The 20,673-nt window shown below is 36.7% G+C and overlaps 1 protein-coding gene across 1 annotated transcript in view; it reads left to right on the top strand.

Moving 5' to 3' along the window:
• Positions 1-20,673, top strand: part of SLC38A11 (solute carrier family 38 member 11) — a gene marked incomplete at its 5' end in the record, with an annotated part of 52,573 nt that overhangs the window by 7,433 nt on the left and 24,467 nt on the right. The window contains 4 exon segments of the mRNA XM_082840916.1: positions 1,222-1,356; positions 2,229-2,294; positions 5,726-5,832; positions 7,836-7,915. Coding sequence (XP_082697042.1) covers positions 1,222-1,356; positions 2,229-2,294; positions 5,726-5,832; positions 7,836-7,915 — 388 coding nt within the window.

Here is a 20,673-nt window from a genome sequence, read left to right as displayed (position 1 = left end):
AAATCCAAGAGAAAGTGATGTCAGAAAGGCCAAGGGAGGATGGTTGAGAAACAAGGGAATGGTAAACAGGGAGAAAATGCTACTGAAAAAGCAAATATGATTAATATTTAGGAGGTATCAATTGGATTTATCAACTTGGAGCTCATTGATGAACTTGTTAAAAGAAGTTTCAGTGAACTGGGGGTGGGGAATCAAGGTGGAAACAACATTGCAATGATTTGTATTTTCTTCTTTGTATTCTAGTACATTTCCAAATAACTTGATAAAAAAATTCACCTGTGATGGAAGCATGAGCAAGAAAAAAGAAAAAGCAAGAATCACACCATCTGTGTAGCTGTGTACCCAATACAACTGCAGTGTCATTCACTAGGTGTTCAAAAAACATTGGGTTAAATGAAATAGACTTTTAGTTATATATTTTCTGTATATTTGTGTCTTCAATTTCAACACTAAAAGTGGAACTCGGGAATTCTCTGGCGTTCCAGTGGTTAGGACTCCAAGCTCTTACTGCCAAGGGCACGGTTCAATCCCTGGTCAGGGTACTAAGATCCCACAAGCCACACGATGCGGCCAAATAAATAAATAAACAAAAAGAAAATTGGCCATCTCTGTTTTTAAAAAAAAAAAAAGTGGAACTTAAATCTCTAAAATGTAAATTTCAAAAAAAATTCTTAGAGTGCTCTCTTAACTATAATAATAATATAGTAAAGTAAACCATAATAACTATAAAGTTACTAATTGTACTTTGTTATAAAACAAATGATCTGATTCTCCTAAATCTATTTTTTCTTCTGAATGCTTCCAGCACGTTTTATTGTCCGTCTTCACACATTGAACGCCTATGAGATATTGGATTACCTACATTCTGTTGCTTGGACAATTGAGCCACATCCTGTTAGTAGTCATCGCACTGGTTAGGTTAAGAAAGTAAAATGGAAAATTGAAGCTTTAACTCTAGTCTGCATACCCTCATCTGTCCAGTTCATTGCATGGATATATGAAGTCTATTTGCATCTCGATTGAAAAATATATAACTGGAAACAGTACAGTTTTATGAAAGATAAAGTTTTATGAAAAGAAAGTAAGACTTGCCATGCTAATTTACTGTAGCATTAAACTCTTCTTTAAAGTTCTTTTTTTCTTTAAGTCAAAACACTAAAAAAAAAAAAAAATTGTACTAAATGTAATCTGACATTTGTTTAATGGTTATTTTTGCCACAGACTTTTCCCTTGTTTTATTGATAAAAGGAGGGGCCCTCTCTGGGACAGACACTTACCAGTCTTTGGTCAATAAAACTTTTGGCTTTCCAGGATATCTCCTACTATCTGTTCTACAATTTTTGTATCCTTTCATAGGTAAGGATGAATATGAAATTGAATATTGTAAGTATTTTCATAAACGGCCATTTCTGAATAAAATAGTTTTAATAGTCATTAAAGAATACTAGTAGTTGAAATATTTTCCACATTAAGTGTTTATCTTTAGCCATTTTTCCCTTGTTTTCTGTTCCTTTTGGTCAGTTTTCTGAGTATTTCATTGAAATAAAGTGAGCGTGATTCTGAGTTAATGCTTGTGATTCCCTAGCTTGATGAAAAATAGAATGATAGATTTCTTCTAAGGCTAAAATTTTTTTGAAAACCTAAGGATTTTTGGAAGTCATGTCCAAGGCCAACGTGCTGTTTAAAGTTTGCACCCAGCACTTCCTAAATAAGCAAAATGTTAACGTTCATCAGTGGCCAAATTGACTTCATTTTCAAAATAAGTAATACAGAAGCTATTGTTCAAACTAGTTTCTTATGTCTCTTCAGAAAGCTAAGAATATATTTCTCCAAAATTTTACTTTTTCAAATGAGGTGATATTTTGGAGCCTTGACATTTTTCTATTATTGTTCCTCACTTTGAGCAAAATATGTGTTCCTAAAGAGTATTTGGAAACTGAACTTTAATAACAAAACAAATTGCGTTTTAAGTGACTACCAAAACTCACTATTATTTAAAGATGTTCTGGAAAGAATCAATTTGTGAAGGGAAAATCTTTTTGTAATACAAATTGATATTCTCCCACAAATCTGCTGTCTAGTTATTTTTAAAGTTGTACATATTTGTAATCACAGTATATATTTGAAAGTAGACTATTTGAGAAGTGATAACTGATTACTTTCAAAATATTCAAGATGAAATATGTGATGGCTTGTTGGTGACTGTATTGTTTTAATTATGTGTTTAGCTATGATAAGTTACAACATAATAACTGGAGATACTTTGAGCAAAGTTTTCCAAAGAATCCCTGGAGGTAAGTCAGTATATTTATTTTATATAGTTTTTCATAGTTAATGTGATTCATAATAATTTAAAAATAAAATATTTGCAAGTGGAGGAATTGGATGACTTCAAATATCCAGTAATATCCATGATCCAATCTGATCCTAAAGTATTAATCTCTTATATATAGTTTATTTCTAATTTAGCTGTTTAAAAATTATTATTTATATAATTAAAATACTTTATATTTTAAATATCTTATGTATCACTATCTGTAGTATCATTTTTTCATGTAGTGTTTATACTACATCATTTCTTAAATAAGCAAGCTAATCTTTGTCCCCATTATTTGTATTAAGCTACAATTTAATATAGTAAAATTAACCCTTTTTAATGTATAGTCGTATGAGTTTTGACACATGCATATAGTCATATAACCACAGCCACAATCAAAATACAGAACCATTCCGTTACCCCCCCAGATTTTCCTCATTCCCCTTTGTAGTCAAACTTTCTCTCATCTCCAGCCTTAGGGAACCACTGATCTGATTTCTCTTCCTACTTTTGCTTTTCCCAGAATGTCAAATAAATGGCATCTTATAGGAGCTAGCCTTTTGGGTCTGGCCTCTTTCACTTAGTATAGTTAGTACATTTGAGATTCTCCATGTTTTGGAGTTTATTAGTAACGTGTTCTTTTTTTTAATTGCTGAGGATTATTTCATTATATGGATATAAACATTTTATCTATCATCCAGTTGAGGGACATTTGGGTTGTTTCCTGTTTGGCTTGATTCTGAAAAAGCCGCCCTGAACATTTTAAGCAGACCTTTTCAGCATGTGCCACAACGCCACTCCCTGTTCATCCTTTCACCATATCATGGCTATTTGAATAATTCAGAGATTGTGAGTCTTTTTCTTTGAAGAGTTCCTCCTCCAAGCCACATAATCCCCATTTCATAGTCGCCTAACTTTATAGTTGTTATTATCCTTCAAATTGATACAGAAACACCTTTTCTCTTAGTGTGTGAATCACCCATCCTAGAAACATGCCAACAAAATGAAACAAAACGTAAAACTGGAAATTGTGCCTATTCCTCTCACAGGGTTTAGTGGAAACTGAAACCAAGGAGATTTGAGCATCAAATCACTGACCCACTACTTGCTAGCTGTGTGACCTTGAGAAGGTTAATGCCCTCGCTGAGTTCTAGCCCCTCATCTCTAAATTATGAATTAGAGTATCACCTGCTTCATAGAATTATGGTGTGAAACGAGAGACAACGCAGACAGTGCCTAGCATATAGGAGGTGTACCCAGCACTGTTACCTGTTATCTGTAGGTGCTGTCATAGCCCCCAGCCTCCAAATCCTGTTTTCATAAACTGAGATTAGGTGAGTGGATAGAATGTTAAGGAAAATGAGAAGAATATAATACCATATATACAATATGATCTAAATTATGTAAATTTTCTATTTCCATAAATAAGGAAAAAATAAAAAACATATATAAACTGTGGTTATCTTTTAATTGTGCGATTCATGGGAATTTTTTGTTTCCTTTGCTATTTTTTCAGTTTTTCAAAGGAGCATTATTAATTTAGAAAAAATTCTTTCTTTTTTCTTATTTAAGAAGTAATACATATGTATGAGGAAAATGTTAGAAAACATAGCATAGTCTCTTTCTCTTGGGACAACCAAGTAGGCATAATCCTACCAACACTTCCTTCCTTCTTTCCTTTTCTCCTTCCTTTTTAATCTATACTTTCAGAATTTTAAGGATACATGTAACTTCAGACATTCATATAAATAAGATAACACTATATTAGTAGAGCAAACAGTTTGAAAGGGTAAACAGACCAGATACACAAATAATTTAATTCATATTATGTTCACCAGAAATATGTAAATAGTTAAGTTCAAGGGTTTTGGAACTTGACTTTCCTGTTTTATTGTTTTGACTCACAACGTTATGATGATTGTTTAGTTATGACTGAGTTCAACAAAAACCCACAATTAATATTTCCATTCTGGTACATACGTGTGTGTGTGTGTGTGTATAACTTATGCCATTTTGAAATTCCTACCTTGGAACTTCCTCATACATTAGTTTATTAGCCATATAAGAAAACTAGTCTTACTCTTCAGAGTAATAGCTCTCTTTTTTTGTTTTTGTTTTTTACCACATTCACTTACTTATTTGACAGACTTGGCTTCTACAGATTTTAGATTTTGCAGAAATTAATGCACAAAGACTTGGTACCACTGAGGACATTTCAAAAGTATAATCACATGATCTCTGAAGGAATTCAATATGAGCTAAAAATTTAAACAATAGTGTCTTCATTAGAATAGATACATAGCTCCTAAAGTGAATACTGTGATTAGCACAGCTTTAAATATATATATATATATATATATAAAAATCCTTGTAAGTATGTTTTATTTTATGTTTACAAATTTTGTTTGTATTTGATCTCTCTCTCTCTCTCTCTCTCTCTCTCTCTCTCTCTCACACACACACACACACACACACACACACACACACACTATATATATATATTATTTCCTTGTTTTGATAGCCAAGAGTCTGAAGTGAATACCAGGTTTCAGCAGCTTCCCTATGACATCTTCCCTATCCAAAAAGTTGCTTTGTCTGCTTTCCTTCAGGGAAATCACTTCTTTCTCAATAGAAGGGTAGAAATATAGTGAATATTTTTATCAAAACCTTGAGGTTTGAAATTTTAAGTTGTACTGATCAAGTCTCTCTGGAATACAGAAGTTAGAAAAAAAAAAAGCCACAGAACATACCATTTCCCCATGTTGCTTACTTTATGAATGAAGGGTTTTGCCATTAGAGGGTTTAGGACAAGGAGTGACATAATGTCTTTAGCCTTTGGAAAGGATCTCTGTAGTTTCTAGGTTAAAAGTATACACTAAGGGGGCTTCCCTGGTGGTGCAGTGGTTGAGAGTCTGCCTGCCAATGCAGGGGACACGGGTTCGTGCCCCGGTCCGGGAAGATCCCACGTGCCGCGGAGCCTCGCATCCGGAGCCTGTGCTCCGCAACGGGAGAGGCCACAACAGTGAGAGCCCCAGGTAACGCAAAAAAAAAAAAAAATATATATATATATATATATATATATATATATATATATATATACACACACACACACACATATGCTAAGGGGACAAAGGAAGGAAGAAGCAGGACAACTGATGCAGAGGCTACTAAAATAATTTGAATGCAAAATATTATAACATTATTTGAATTATAGGTTCATCCTTAAGTTACTTTGTATTTACATTTTTCGTGAATTATTTCTGTTTTTACATGGTTCTATGGAATTTATTCAAAATTGTCATTTATGTAGCGCTTTGTATTAATTAAGTCATTTTTTTAATTAAATATTTGACTACTTGTGTCACTGGTGTTACTCATAAACACTTTATAATATTTATTGTGTTTTAGTTGATCCTGAAAACTTGCTTATTGGTCACCATTTCATTATTGTGCTTTCCACTGTTGCCTTTACTCTGCCTTTGTCCTTGTATCGAGATATAGCGAAACTTGGAAAGGTAATTTTTACATTTTAAATAGGCAAAGAAATGCACTTTGTTACCTGCATTAATTTTGTCAAACTGCTATCTCTATGGCCAAGTTCTTAATTACAGTATTCATCTTTAGTTTCTTTTAGTTTACTTATAATTGTATTGGAGTAAACTATGTTTGATATTTTATCTTATTTGGGGGAACTGATGGTTAAATACTTGATGACTATGAAATAAATTGGTCCTCTCTTTTCTTTTTTTAAGGTAGATACTCTGACACAGACAGCACACTTTAATTTTAGAAAATATAAAGAACTCTATTTAAACCAAGTCTATTTACTGAAAAATCTAGTCTATTTTCTATCATTCTTTGTAGATAGTCATTTAAACAATTTAAAATTACATTAACTTTAATGAAGTAAGAATGAATCACTTCATTGGCTTAAAATTTTTTTGTAAATTACAATGTCTATTGTGCCCATTTTTTATCCAGTGAATTTAAATGTCAATATTTGATTGATTAATTGTTGAGAATTTGGCCAATATTTATGATTCTTATTGCTAAAGAGAAATGGTTATTTATTTCTAATGAAACCAACCAAGTACGTATTCAACTCACCACATACGCTTATCTGCATGCATTAGCCTTTATCTGGCTGTATTTTATTTCCTTACTCTCATGAAGTGTTTGTATTTTACTCAGAATATTATTGGTGTTGCATCCTCATTATGCCAAACATTCTGATAAAAAAAAATTTTTTTTAAGTTATTCATGTGTTTTTACATTCTATTTTGAAAAATCCAATAGTTAATTAGTTTTACTTTTCACTGTGATGTTTCGTGTGTATCCACAGTGATGAAGCCCCCTCTTCCAGGTAGAGCTGAGAATGGAGATGATATTCCAGAGTTTTCTGACCATGCTCCTTCCTTCCATAAGAGGCATCTAGAAATAAACTGAAGTGTATTAAAAGGAACTTTTTTGGTGAATTTTCTGAAATGTTTGAACTGTTTTCCATTCCACATGCTCAATGTAGACATAAATGCTTCCTTCTGAGAGCAAAAGGCAAGGCATTTATGAAAAGAAAGCTAATGTTCCATCATATTACTAATACTTGAACATTTTGACCCTAAGTGTCCCTTAAAAATGTCATATTGATGTATTTAAATAAATCTCCCATGAGCAAAGCAGAGTAGTTAGAAAACACTGATCTGGAGTCAGGCTGAGCATCTGAGTTCCCCACGGGCCACTTTCTAGCTATGTGACCGGATTCTTTCCCAATATCTGAGTGGATCAGAGGACTTATAATAGAACCTTCTCTCTAGTTAAAAACTAACAACCCAGGAAAGAAGATTAATGACAATCAAATGAAATAAAAGCAATTTTATATTTTTCTTATCAGACAAAAATTTCTAAATTGTGCTTATCCATTTAAAAAATTAAGAGTAGAACACAGATTTAATGTTAAGAGTGCAAAGAACACATATACACACAGACCAGTTTATATTGTAACCAGTTAAAATAGTGACAGAAGAGAGAGGAAGTAGCAGAGAAGACTCTAGAAACACAGACCAAAGGACAAAACCACAGAGGAAAATTAGACTTAATAGAGCTAGAAAGCAGCAAGGAAAAAGCAGAGGCATCCCAAAATATGTGTGAGTGGGTGGGGGGACGTTGTATAGGAAGGGGCAGGGTAGGATAACAACAGAAGCAAGAAGCAATTATAGATAGAAAAAAGCACAAGTCAACACTAAAATAAAACCTGAAGAAAAATGGAAACATAATTTCCCTTTATGAAATAGTCATATTTGGTACTTGTTCTATTTGGGGGGAAAAGAACTAAGACTAAGATCTAATAAAAAATTTACCTGCCTTAGATTATCAATACCAATCTGTAAGAATAAACTACTAAAGAATTGTATTTTAAAAACTGTACATAAGTTTACTCAAGTAAAAAGTGAATCACCTAATATTTTCAATAAAATTGTCTCTATTCTAAACTGACCATATATCTTTACATTTTCTTTTTCAGATCTCTCTTATTTCTACAGTTTTAACAACTCTGATTCTTGGAATTGTAATGGCAAGGGTAGTTTCATTGGGTCCACACATGTAAGTTTTGTTGCTTCATTGGTTGATATTTGATTTATACCCATCATTCAGATGTTCATATGATGTATTATAAATGCAGAAACATAAAGTTATAATGGTACCAGAAGCATCATTTATCTTCAGTATTTGACAAAATGAGAGAAAATGATTACGTTTAAGCTGATGGGATTAAACTGAGTTTGCTTATTATTTTAATGGCCTGCCTAAAGAATTAAAATAAGGAAGGGATTTTGAATAGTGAGAAATAGGAACAAGGTAGAGAAGTGGTAGATGGCAGAAAGAGGAGAAATGGTAGATGGTAGAAATTTCTGTATCTATCTCACAGATGGATTTGTTCTTAAAGTTTTCACCAGTCTAGGTTGAAATGAGAAGAGTAAAGAATATAGTGGATGTTTTTCTCTATTTAATGAAATGTGGTCACCTTGAAAACCACCCTTTATTCTCTACTAAGATTATATTCTTTAATTGTGTTAAAATGCTTTGTCATTTGTGAACTAATAGTGATAGTTGGTAATGATATTTATTTGTTTTTTACATTATTATTTGGCCAAATAAAATGTTGGGAACTTGGCATTGGTTCCACAAATTTTAAAAATGTTACTTAGCTGTGAAATTCAAAGTAGAGATTCTACTGATCTAAACCACACAGTTCTTATGCTTTGATTATAGAATAGATTTATCAGATAAGGACTGGGTAGTTTGTATCCACAGTCCCAAGAGAATGCAGTAATGAAACTAGCTTAAAATAGCTTTAAACACAAAATTGGGTTCCCATAATGCACAATAACTATTTGTTGAATAAATTAATAAATAATACATTATGGAGTTTCCATGACACCTTAAATATTTTCTTTATCCTACATAAGACAAATAAAATTAATTTAAGACAATCTCTAACATAGTGCAAGGAACATGCTGGGTCTTCAGTTGTTATCTGTGAGGAAAAAAAGAAACTTGGTGAATAGCTATAATTGATAATGCCATCCCCCAGGTAACTTATTTTTTTCTTACTGAACATTGTTCTGCAAAATCACTTCATCTTCCACTATATATGACTTATGTCAGGCTTCTTAATTTACCAGGAAAATACCAAAAATTATGCCTTAAATTTATTTGAAAGGAATTATGAAATATCTAGACTAACTACATTTCATATGGTCTTTTCTTTAAAAAAAAAACCTTTTTTTAAGGTTTTCAATAAAAGGAGATAGCATAAATATCTGTAATGATTATATTAATGTTATCTTCAAATAACTTAATCCCAGTTCATAGTTGTATTAGTCAGTTTGGCCTGCTGGAACAAAGTACTACAGACTGGGTGACATGAACAACAGATATTTATTTTCTCATAGTTCTGCAGGCTGGCAGCTTGGTTGGGTTCTGGTGAGGGATTTCTTCCTGACTTGCAGATGCCTGCCTTCCTGCTGTGTCCTCATGTGGCAGACAGAGGGAGAGACAGCAAGCTCTCTGGTGTCTCCTCTTATAAAGGCACTAATCCCAGTAAGAGTGTCCTACCCTCATGACCTCTTCTAAACCTAATTATCTCCCAAAGTCCTCATCCTTACATACCATCATGAATTTGGGTTAGGGCTTCAACATGAATTTTGTGGGGAGCACAATTCAGTCCATAGCGATAGTGTTTTTGAAATGTACCTGGTTCACTTCAATATGGCCATTTATTCCTTCATCTAGTAAACACTTATTGAGTACCTATGGCTTCTAACTACTTTGCTGTGCAGCACTTACTGCACATTGTTCATGATCAGCTATGGATGAGGGATTTATTTTAAAAACAAAAAAGAAAAAGAAATGACAATATAGTATTAGGAGTGCAAAATAGAAGCATAAATGAGGGGCAGTGTCAGCACCGAAGAAGAGAGTTCTTGATAGTCTGAATTAAGGAAGGCTTCCTATAGGAAGAGAAATATGATCTGGACGTTTTGAAAGAGGAATCTGAATTTTTCCAGATAGATAAGGGTGTAAAAGGCATTACAGGCCTGGGAAAGGTAAGCTTAAAAGCACAAAAACACATATTAAATTCTACTGGATGTATTTAACATCTATAATATTGGTACTGTATTCTGCTCTGGTTTTCAGAAGCTGAATTCACAGCAACGAAAGGCTAATAAGTGTATTGAACAAAATACACATAATTTTTGCTTAAAATTTTTACTTTTATAAGCCAGAACTATTTTAATTGAAGCCTTTATTATGTAGAGAATAAATCAAGTTATGGTAAAAGGTGTTAATAGATTTGGGAAATAGAGTACTATGAGGGAATATTGAGGGGAAAAAAAGCAAGCAGCTAAAAGTTGGAAGTAAATAAATAAGCCATTAGTTGAGCCCAAGCAGAACAGTTTGAAGCAATGATTTTCAACTTTGGCTTCACATTAGAATTACCTGAGTAGCTTTAAAAATGCTGATGCCAGGGCCCTACTTGCAGAGATTCTGAAGGAATTGATGTAGGTGTCAGGCAACTGGATTTATTACTTAATGGTTTTGAGTTTGTGAACAAAGATCTAGAGCCTCTTGGTTTGAAGAGATTAAAATCATGAGTACACATTTTAACTGACACATTTCTAAAAATAGGCCAGAGATTTTGTTATTTTAGTTACTGTTGTGTCGTTATTTTTCATGATTCATCCTTCAGTTATTTTTTTCAGTGTCTTCTATATACTATTGTGAACACAAAGAGAAAGTATCCCTGCTCTGAGGGGTGCACAGTTTAGTGGGGAAGATAAGATGATACAAATGACTGTCATATAGGCAGTGTATCTTGATACAAAGGAAAGAGGAAGGAGAAGCCACTTCCTGGTGGTGCTAAATGAATTGATTTTTATGGCCAAGAGCTATTTATTTCTGTTATAAACAAAATGTGACCTGTATCTTTTTAACCTTCCTCTAGTGCTGATAATCATATTTTATCTGAGTCTTTGAAATTTTTCTAATAACAGGGATTATTTAGTTAACTCTTTCAATATTTAAATGTTAAGGAAGTGTGTTTTTTAATACTGTGGTGCCTTTTATTTCTGTTTGAATACTACTGCAAACAACTTCTGTTTGTCCAGATTTACAATCAGGCTAATCAAATCCCGTGTTTAGGGGCTGGCATAGTAGCTAGTCAGGCAGGCTTTTCTCTGAAAATATGACAGCCACGAATGCTTATAATCCATAAAACATGAGAAATTCAATACCCCATGTGTGTTTTTCCTCATTTTTTTGTTCAGATGAATGATCAGAAACCCTGTACTTTTTCATAGGACTTTTAAAGTGGTATTTGAAAAAGATCTTTAAACCCAGTATCAGAAAAGAGGAAGGTCTGCAATGGCGACTGGTATTGACCTTGTTACTATGGAAACACCTTTGTAGTGGTTGTGTTTTAAAAATAAAACATACAATTCAATTTCCTTTTCCATAACTCATAGGGCCATAAACTCTGCTTTTTGATATGATTTCAAATATCTCACAGTCCAATGACTTTCATTTCTTTTTGGAAATAATGTGCAGTTTTATTGTGTTTTCTAACCTTTCGCTTTCTAAAAACTGAGGTGACAACGCAATCTAATTGCTTTCCAGAAAGTGTGCTAGTATCGAAATACAATAACACATTTCTCCCATTTTTTTTCAAACTACAATCAGAGGCATTATCACTGTGAAAACCTTCATTCTGTGCCTCATTAATATTCAATTCTTTACATTCAGGATGGAAATGATAGCATGCAGTCCAAATTTATAACTAGTCTCCCTTCATATAACATCTCTTTTACAGCATTTTAATCAATAGTGTACTGTGTTCCAAACATAATTTCAAAAAATGTGTCTACACTTTTAACAGGTATTTATGCATATAAAATGTGCCTTTTCCAAGGATCTCAATACATACTAGTTTTGTTACCCCTTATTCATTCTAATCCTGAAATTCCACAATTATAGCTATATATAAAGAGGAACTAGAGGGGATTAAAGAAGGATCAGAAAAAAATGGGTAAAGACAAAGGAATAGTGCATATTTGAAAAGGGAATGATTAGTTCTGGCAGATACCAGCCACTGATTTGTTTTGATGGTGCATAAATTATTGCCGTTTTTGTTGCAGACGACAACAACCGTAGAACCATAACTGGTTGAGGCAAGAGAGAATTTATTGACACACACAGCTATAAAGTTCAAGGCTATTTCTGTTATTAGGTTTGGTTGGATTTAGGAGCTCAGTCAACAAAATCATAGTTTTTCTTTTTTTATCCTTTGGCTTCATATCCTATTTTGGCTCTAGTGTCTGAAAGACTTTCCCCTTATTGTGACAAGACGGCAATGGCAATCTTAGCCTACATCTATTCAAGTTCAAGTCCATAAAAATAGAAAGAGCTTTCTCTTTTATTTTACCTCAAACCTCAATTCCAGTATTAGTTCTGATTGGCTCTAGTGAGGACCCATGACGATCATGCCTTGTACTGAGTTGCTTATGTTTATGTTACATGACTACCTTTGAAGCTAAGGATGGGATCAGCTCAGCTAAAGCACACAGACTCTGAGCAGAGGAAAAGGTATCCCAAAGGAAATCAAGGCAATGATGATGCCACAGGAAGAGGGAGTAGACTGCATAGTGTAAACTACAGATATCCACTTGAGGTGACAGGAGGTTACTGGTGACCTTCAGGCGTTTCAATCAAATGATAAAGTTGGAAAGTAGCTTAGAGAGAATTAAGATCTAAGTGAATTTGGCCAAAAAAAAAAAAAACCCTTTTGTTTTTTAAGAGCCTCAATGAATGAAAATCTCAGGACAAAACAGTGGCTTAAGGCAGTAAGAAGTCTAAAAACTACCGTTTTTACCATGGGAGATATGGAACATGTTATAGACCAAGGCAGAAGATGGAGTGAAAGTCCCCCAGGAGATCTTGAAAAGTTGGAATTCATGATATAGAGTGCTCCTTGGAGAGGATTGAAGTCATGAGATAATGAAAATGATCTTAGGACATTAAAAATTTCATACAAAAACATTCTCTGGCAAAGAAAATGTTCCTAAGGCTGCTTCCATGCTAACAAAATTTGCTCGCTCATTTGCTAAAATACCATTTGACTCTGTTCTGTAGCACTGCTAGAGCTAGTGTTAAGTTTTTCCAGACCAATTGCTGACATGAAGCAACAAATAGAACCATCATGTGACTTGAGTCTGCATGAAAATAGAAAAAAACAGCTGTAAGACAATATGTTCTCTGAGAAGATCAGTCCAGTCCCTGTGTTAGTGGAGCTGAAGGAGCAGCCTGGGTTGCTCAGTGTTAAGGACTCATCCCACTCATCATCAATTTTTTTTTTGTTTTTTGCGGTACGCGGGCCTCTCACTGTTGTGGCCTCTCCCGTTTCGGAGTACAGGCTCCGGATGCGCAGGCTCAGCGGCCATGGCTCACGGACCCAGCCGCTCCACGGCATGTGGGATCCTCCCGGACCGGGGCACGAACCCGTGTCTCCTGCATCGGCAGGTGGACTCTCAACCACTGCGCCACCAGGGAAGCCCATCAATTATTTTTTTATAAATGGCTGCCTTAGTGAAATGTGCCACCTGTGTGTTATTTCCGATAAGAAGCCAGACTGGTCTGTGGTACAGATTAACAACCAAAGAGCAAAAATCGAGTCACCTGTTCTTTCAGCTAATAAGCATTTATTAAATGTCTGGCTTATGCCAGTCACTCTTCTAGGTATTGAGGCTGCCAAGATGAGGAAAGCACAGTCCATGACCTCAGATATTTATAGTTTGTGAATGGGGAGAATAGACAGTTAATCTCAATATAATATTTAATAGAATTATGGCAAAACGCAATGGAAACAGGAAGGGCCCTTAGCCCAACCTGGGCAGGCAAGTAATATTTCAAGATAAGACAGTATGTGATCTGCTGTTTTTAAAACAATGTACTGGGATTAGCTGGGTCAAAAAAGGAGAGAAGGGAGGAGTGGGAAGCTACTGTTGGCAGAAATGAGTGAGGCCCAGAGGTGTGAGGTGTATAAGGACCTAAAGATTTAACGTTAACAGGAGGTACCTGGAGAAGAAGGACACTGCCACTGGTTGGGGGAACTATCAAAGAAAATAAAAGTGCATCCCTTGAGAATTTTCTCAAAAACTCTATCTTGCTTTTATGTTTCTCCTCGAATATATATTTTATCATAGTTTTAACAATGGTCATGTCTCCATATTATCTCTTTTGAAAAACTGCCGAATATTGGTGCTTTCCTAATCTACTGACCTCTGCTCTCTCATCGCCACCACCTGTACAGCGTCTGTGTTAGGGAAGTAACTAGAATGTTGGTGATCCTGAGTTGAAAGTTCAGCTAGAGAGAACGAAGAAATGATCGTAGAGAGGTTGGTAGAGACCAACATGGAAGGAAAGCTTTACACGTAGTGCCAAGAAAGTTGGATTTGTTCTTTAGTTGATGGGACATTGAAAGTTCTTCAGCAGGACAGTAACCACAGCGAATCTTCATTTTGGACTTCTCGCACCGCAGAGGTGAGGATAGATAGGGGTTAAAGGCCTGGGAGGAGGCTCTCTGGAGGCAAGCATCCAGGCAAAAGACAACTGGAACAGTATAAAGGCAAGATTGGCAGAAAAGAAAAGGAAACAGAGGAGGGTGTTGCCAAGGTTTCCAGCTTGGACAACCAGAATTGTAGATGGTCCAGAACTCACCACCAAAAGGAGAAAATGAAAAAGTCTGTCCATCCAGTAAAGCATTTACTAAATGCTTGGGAACATTGATGAAAAACCCCAGCTTATTTTAAGTTGTTAACCAGGATAAAAAAGGAAGCAGGTCTGGAAAAAACATAAATTTTTAATTTTAATATCAATTTTGAGTAACCCTTGGGGTGGAGAGAGAGGAAAAGGAAGTTTTGGAAATGCAAGTTTAGAGTTTAGGGAGAGTCTGATATGAACAGGATTGTACAGGGACAGCATATAATAATAAGGTGGGGTGGGGAATTCCCTGCCGGCCCCTTGGTTGGGACTCCTCGCTTCCACTGTTGGTGGGGAGGGAGGGGGCACGGATTCGATCCCTGGTTGGGGAACTGGGATCCCACAAGCTGCATGGCACAGCCAATAATAATAATAATGTGAAGAGATTATTATTAGTAGAACCCCAATGGTAAATACAATTGACCCTTGAACAGCATGCGTTTGAACTGCTCGGGTCCATTTATTCGGGAATTTTTTTTTCAATAGTAAATACTGCAGTACTACACAATCACAATTGGTTGAATCCACAAATGCGAAACTCAGATAGGGAGGGTCAACTATAGGTTATACTTGGATTTTCGACTGCTCTGACGGTCAGTGCCCCTAAGCCCTGCATTGTTCAAGGGTCAACTTCCATCATCTGGAGTTCACATCTGAAATTACATTTATTTTAATATAAACCTTGAGCACTTCCGTTTAAAAACAAAAGGATCCGGGCCTCCCTGGTGGCGCAGTGGTTGAGAGTCCGCCTGCCGCTGCAGGAGACACGGCTCGTGCCCCGGTCCGGGAAGATCCCACATGCCGCGGAGCGGCTGGGCCCGTGAGCCATGAACGCTGAGCCTGCGCGTCTGGAGCCTGTGCTCCGCAACGGGAGAGGCCACAACAGTAAGAGGCCCACGTACCGCAAAAAAAAAAAAAAAAAAAGGATCCGTTTTGATGTTTAGGGTGATACCAGGAAGAATGTTCCTGAACAGCTGTATGTGTTCATGTGGGCCACAGCTGTCTATAGAACAGACTCAGAAGAAAAGTGAGGTGGGAGCGAGGAAATGGCAGAGAGCTGTCAGCTGATGTGGAGCTAGGGAAGTGGGCAGATCTGCTTATGTCACTAATAGCTTGTGGTGTGACAGGAAACGTGGAGCCTTTGTGTGCCAACCAGAGCACTTAACTCCCAGATGTATCTGGTTGAAGAGGTTAATATGTAAGGCTCTCTTAAGAAAAACGCAGGCTCTGCCGAGATTGTCTGATTTGGAAGGTGCCTGTGTTTAGCTGAAAAGAGTTTGGTCAGGTACAACAGACACATGTGGTGTCTGACCTCCTGATCGGAGGTCAGATGTTCTGGTGATCAGAAGCAATCCCTATGCAGCTTGTTTTCTCCAGTCTGTGAAGACTGGAGATGTATTTGGTGGCACTTGCTTCCTACTTGCTTATTACTACAAATCTACTGTTATAAAGATAAGGAAAAGTATGTCTTTCAAAATAGGATGCAAAACCTGAATCCAAGAACCCAAACTGAGATAATTTTGCAAAATGAATTTAAGCCCGGAAAACCTCCCCACCTCGCACACATAAGGAAAAGGCTTCTAAAAATTTTATAATTAAGCATGTCTGGATTTTTCAGAGTAAGAGAAGCAATCATTCTTGTAAAAGTATTTGCAAACTGCTACAAGCCAATCTGTATTCCTGTCAGTATTAAAATATGTTAAAACACTGGAAGCATTGCTTTTTAAATGATCTGAACCTTATGATAAACCTTCATTATGTTGCCATGATTTATTTGAAGTTTTGTAAGACATTTTAAAAGATCCTGCCTCTTCCCAGTATTGCTTTCATTTGGATTTATTTTTCTCAAAAGAATATTCACATATTTTTACAACATCAAATATTACAAATTGCTTTTAATGAAATAGAGCTGCCTGCTACCAAATCCTTTCCTATTTCAGCTGTATCTTTTGGCGTTTACATTTTTACGTCTAGGTAATGTGCTTGTAACTGCTATTTCTGGATTCTTACTGTTGTCATATAGTAGATGAGGATTTAGCTCTTTCAAATTATTTTTCTTCTTCTTCTATATCATAATATGTGAAGACGTAACACAAGTTTCAAAGTTAGTTATATTTCCCTTCTGTTACGTTTTTTCTAGAATTGAGACTTGCTTTTGGTTTTGTTTTTAATCATGTTTAGTTGGATGTTCAGTTTAGCTTTAAAAAAAATAAAAAATTTGATTTTTTCAAAGCCGTTTTAGGTTCACAGCAAAGTTGAGGGAGTGGTACAGAGTTTTCCCACAAATGCCCTGCCATTATCAACATCCCCTACTAGAGTGGTACATTGGTGACAGTTGATGAATCTAGGTTAGTCCATCATAATCACCCAAAGTCCATAGTTTACATTAGAGTTCACTCTTGGTATTGTACATTCTGTGGGTTTGGACAAATGTGTAATGACATGTATCCATAACTATATTATCATACAGTGCATTTTCACTGCCCTAAACATCCTATGTGTTTCCTCTATTCATCCCTTCTCCCCCACCCCTAACCACTGGCAACTACTGATCTTTTTACTGTCTCCCCAGTTTTGCCTTTTCCAGAATGAAATACAGTTGAAATCATATAGTATGTAGCCTTTTCAGAATGGCTTCTTGCACTTAGTAATATGCATTTAAGGTTCCTGTCTTTTCGTGGCTTGATAGCTCATCTCTTTTTAGTACTGAGTAATATTCTATCATCTGGATGTACCAGAGTTTACCCATTCACCTTCTGAAGGCCATGTTGGTGGCCTCCGAGTTTTGGTAGTTATGAAGAAAGCTGCTATAAACATCGGTGTGGCAGGTTTTTGTGTGGATCATATGTTTTCAGATTCTTTGGGTAAACACCAAGCAATGTGATTGCTGGATCCTATGATAAGAGTATGTTTAGTTTTATAAGAAACCATCAAACTGTCTTCCAAAGTAGCTGTACCAATTTGCATTTCCACTAGCAAAGAATGAGGGTTCGTATTGCTCTACATCCTCACCAACATTTGGAGTTGTCAGTGTTCTAGATTTTGGCCAGTCTAATGGCTGTACTTTTTTTTTTCTTTCTTTCAAGATGTATAGTGGTATCTCAGTGTTGTTTTAATTTGAACTTCCCTGGTGACATATGGTTGGGAGCATCTTTTCATATGCCTGTTTGCTCTCAGGATCTGTTCTTTGGTGAGGGGTCTATTAGGGGGTCAGTGGATCTTTGGCCATTTTTAAATTGAGTTGTGTGTGTTCTTATTGTTGAGTCTGAAGTGTTCTTTGTATATTTTGGAGATAATGAGTCCTTTGTGAAATGTGTCTTTTAAAAATATTTTCTCCTAGTTTAGCTTTTGACTTTGATTATTTTTGTTACTCCTTTTCCAAATGCTCGAACATATAAGATAATCTACCAATCTTGTTATTTTTCCTAGAGAGGAGTCTCAGAGCCTTCGTCCTCTTGCTCCTTTCTAGATAGAGTGATTTCTCAGTTTGCTGCCCCATTGTCTTTCTAGGACTTCCTTTCACCTCTTTTCTTGTGTTAGACACCCTACTTCCAGTTTCTCACATCTTTCTTTTTTTCTTTGTTTTCTCCTTTTGCTGGAGCATCCTGAGTAGCTTTCTGGTGTGTCTGAGTCCTTTATACACGGGGGTTTAGCAAAGTGAGTTAGCTCTTTCACATCTTTAGCTCCCTCTATGTCATTGTAACTTAACACCAAGAATAACCCTTAATCTATGTGCATGTGTGTATAGATAGAATCTTAAAAATGTAAAAGGATAATTTTATACTTTTTTTCCTTTCAAGTCTAAGATGTAATCCAAGTGGTGATTAAATAATCAGGCAATTTGCCTCTCTGTCCATTTTAGATGTCCAGTATCTTAAGGTTTAATGAGTGCCCTCTTTTATTCAAACATTGAATTTATTCATTTTGAATTTATTCAAACAAAGATTCCATTGGTGGTAGTCTCCACACCACTGTAGCAAAATTTATATCAGCACAGAGAAGCTACAGCTTAGCTGGGGAACTGATAGCTGGGCTAAGCTGTACCCTGGAGGGGGGTTGAGCAGCTCCGCGTGCCCTGAGATTACCCAAGGGGTTTTCTGCAGCTGGAAGCTGCACTAATTTGGCAGACCCAGTTGTGCAGAAAACTGTATGGGGTATGGAGGGTGGGATGGAATACCGAACATTTATCTGTCAATATCTAAAGCATAAATGAATTTTTTCATCTTTTTCACCATAATCAAAACCAAACGGCTGCCCGTTTGGTTGCATTTGTACCATCTGTTATCAAGATTAAACGTTTGCTTATTTAAAATAAGATAGCAAGGGCTTCCCTGGTGGCGCAGTGGTTGAGAGTCCGCCTGCCGATGCAGGGGACACGGGTTCGTGCCCCGGCCTGGGAAGATCCCACATGCTCTTCTCACATGCCGCGGAGCAGCTAGGCCAGTGACGCATGGCCGCTGGGCCTGCGCGTCCAGAGCCTGTGGTCTGCAACGGGAGAGACCACAACAGTGAGAGGCCCGCGTACCACAAAAACTAAAAAATAAATTTAAAAAAAAAAAGATAGCTTGCCTTTCTCAAGGTCCCTTCATTCTCTAAAAGAATATGAATACCATGATGAAGATTGCATTTCACGAACTTGCAGGTCCTTACACCCAGACTGAGACATGTATTGTTACTTTAGTGATAACATGAGGAAAGGGGAAAAGAGCAGAAGAAGGCCCATCTAACACTGATTGTCCACTATATACCACACTGTCTCATTCATTTTCTCATAAGCTTTGTGTCAGATATACAAAATACAATTAATATCGTCTCTGTTCTACAGCAGAAAACACTAAGACCAGTGTCATTAAGTAGTCTGCCCAAAGTCAACCCTGCTAGTATATCATAAAGTTAAAATTTAAATCCTGCAGCGCCAGATGGAGGTACACGCGGTCACTGTGCGCCAGTGGCTGTCCCCCTGGACGCAGGGGGACCCTGCCAACCCCTCCCTCCCGGCAGATCACGCCAACCCCAGAGGAGACACGGAGCGACACAGTCAGAGCAGGGCCATGAGAGAGGGCTTTGGCATGGTGACCGCCAAGCATCCCCACCCCAAGGGTTTGTAACTGCCCAGAGGAATGTTCTCTTCTCCGTGTTATTTATTTTGACTGTGTGCTCTATATTTGTCTCAGAGATGAAAGTTAAGTTTTGCGTTTACCGTTACAAGGAGTAAAATAACAAAACGAGAGTCAAGAATTGATAATAGTCATTTGCAGATCACAACCAGCTTTTCCCACGAAGGGACCAAATCTTAAAAGCCTAATTTAGGTCTCAGTGAGACATTTTTGAATGTGTCTGAAGGGTTATTTGCAGAAGGAGGTATCTTAGGCATGACCATAGATGCTGCTCTCGGACGGTCGCTGGTGGAGACATTGCACAGCTGGGTCTGGTTTCTCACTTTCCTGTCTGATTCAGAAAGAGCTTTACTTCCCTGCAGGAGTGAGACTTCATTTGCACCTTTGGTTTTTATTTTATTTTATTTTGTTTTCAATAGCCATCTCTCCGTAGAATGTGTATATAAATACCGGAAATCATAATCTGATCTTTAAAGTTTATCTCATATTATTTAAGAATGACCCGAATTGTCTTTTTATTAATTGCCTTTTGAAAATCTGCAGTTAGGAAGTAATGTACATGTAGGATTTAGGAATGTCAGTCAGAAAATTATATTTTAAGAGATGTAATTATTTTATTTACCTTCTAAAGCCAAATGTTCTTAGGCAGAAGTTCTTTGTTATTTTAGTTTCACTTTCTTTTGAGGGTCTTTCCTTGTCATGAGTGCACAACGCCCACCTGTTTGACCCGTGGCCCTGCATGGCCTCACTCACCTTGGCCAACCCCCGGGCAGGCCTGATGGCCACCAGGACGCCCACACAGACACCACGGTCAGCACACGCTGACCTGATGCCGGAGGCATGGGGCGAGGCCAGAAGAGAGGAGGGGAGGGGAAGCGAGGAGGAGGGGCAGGGCCAGGGCTCCCGCAGGCTCCAAACCAGGGAGCA

This window comes from Leucopleurus acutus (genome assembly GCF_964270905.1).
Source record: "Leucopleurus acutus genome assembly, chromosome: 6".
NCBI lineage: Eukaryota > Metazoa > Chordata > Mammalia > Artiodactyla > Delphinidae > Leucopleurus > Leucopleurus acutus.
The sequence above is the reverse complement of the archived record's forward strand: the minus strand, read 5'-3'. Positions and strand labels throughout refer to the sequence as shown.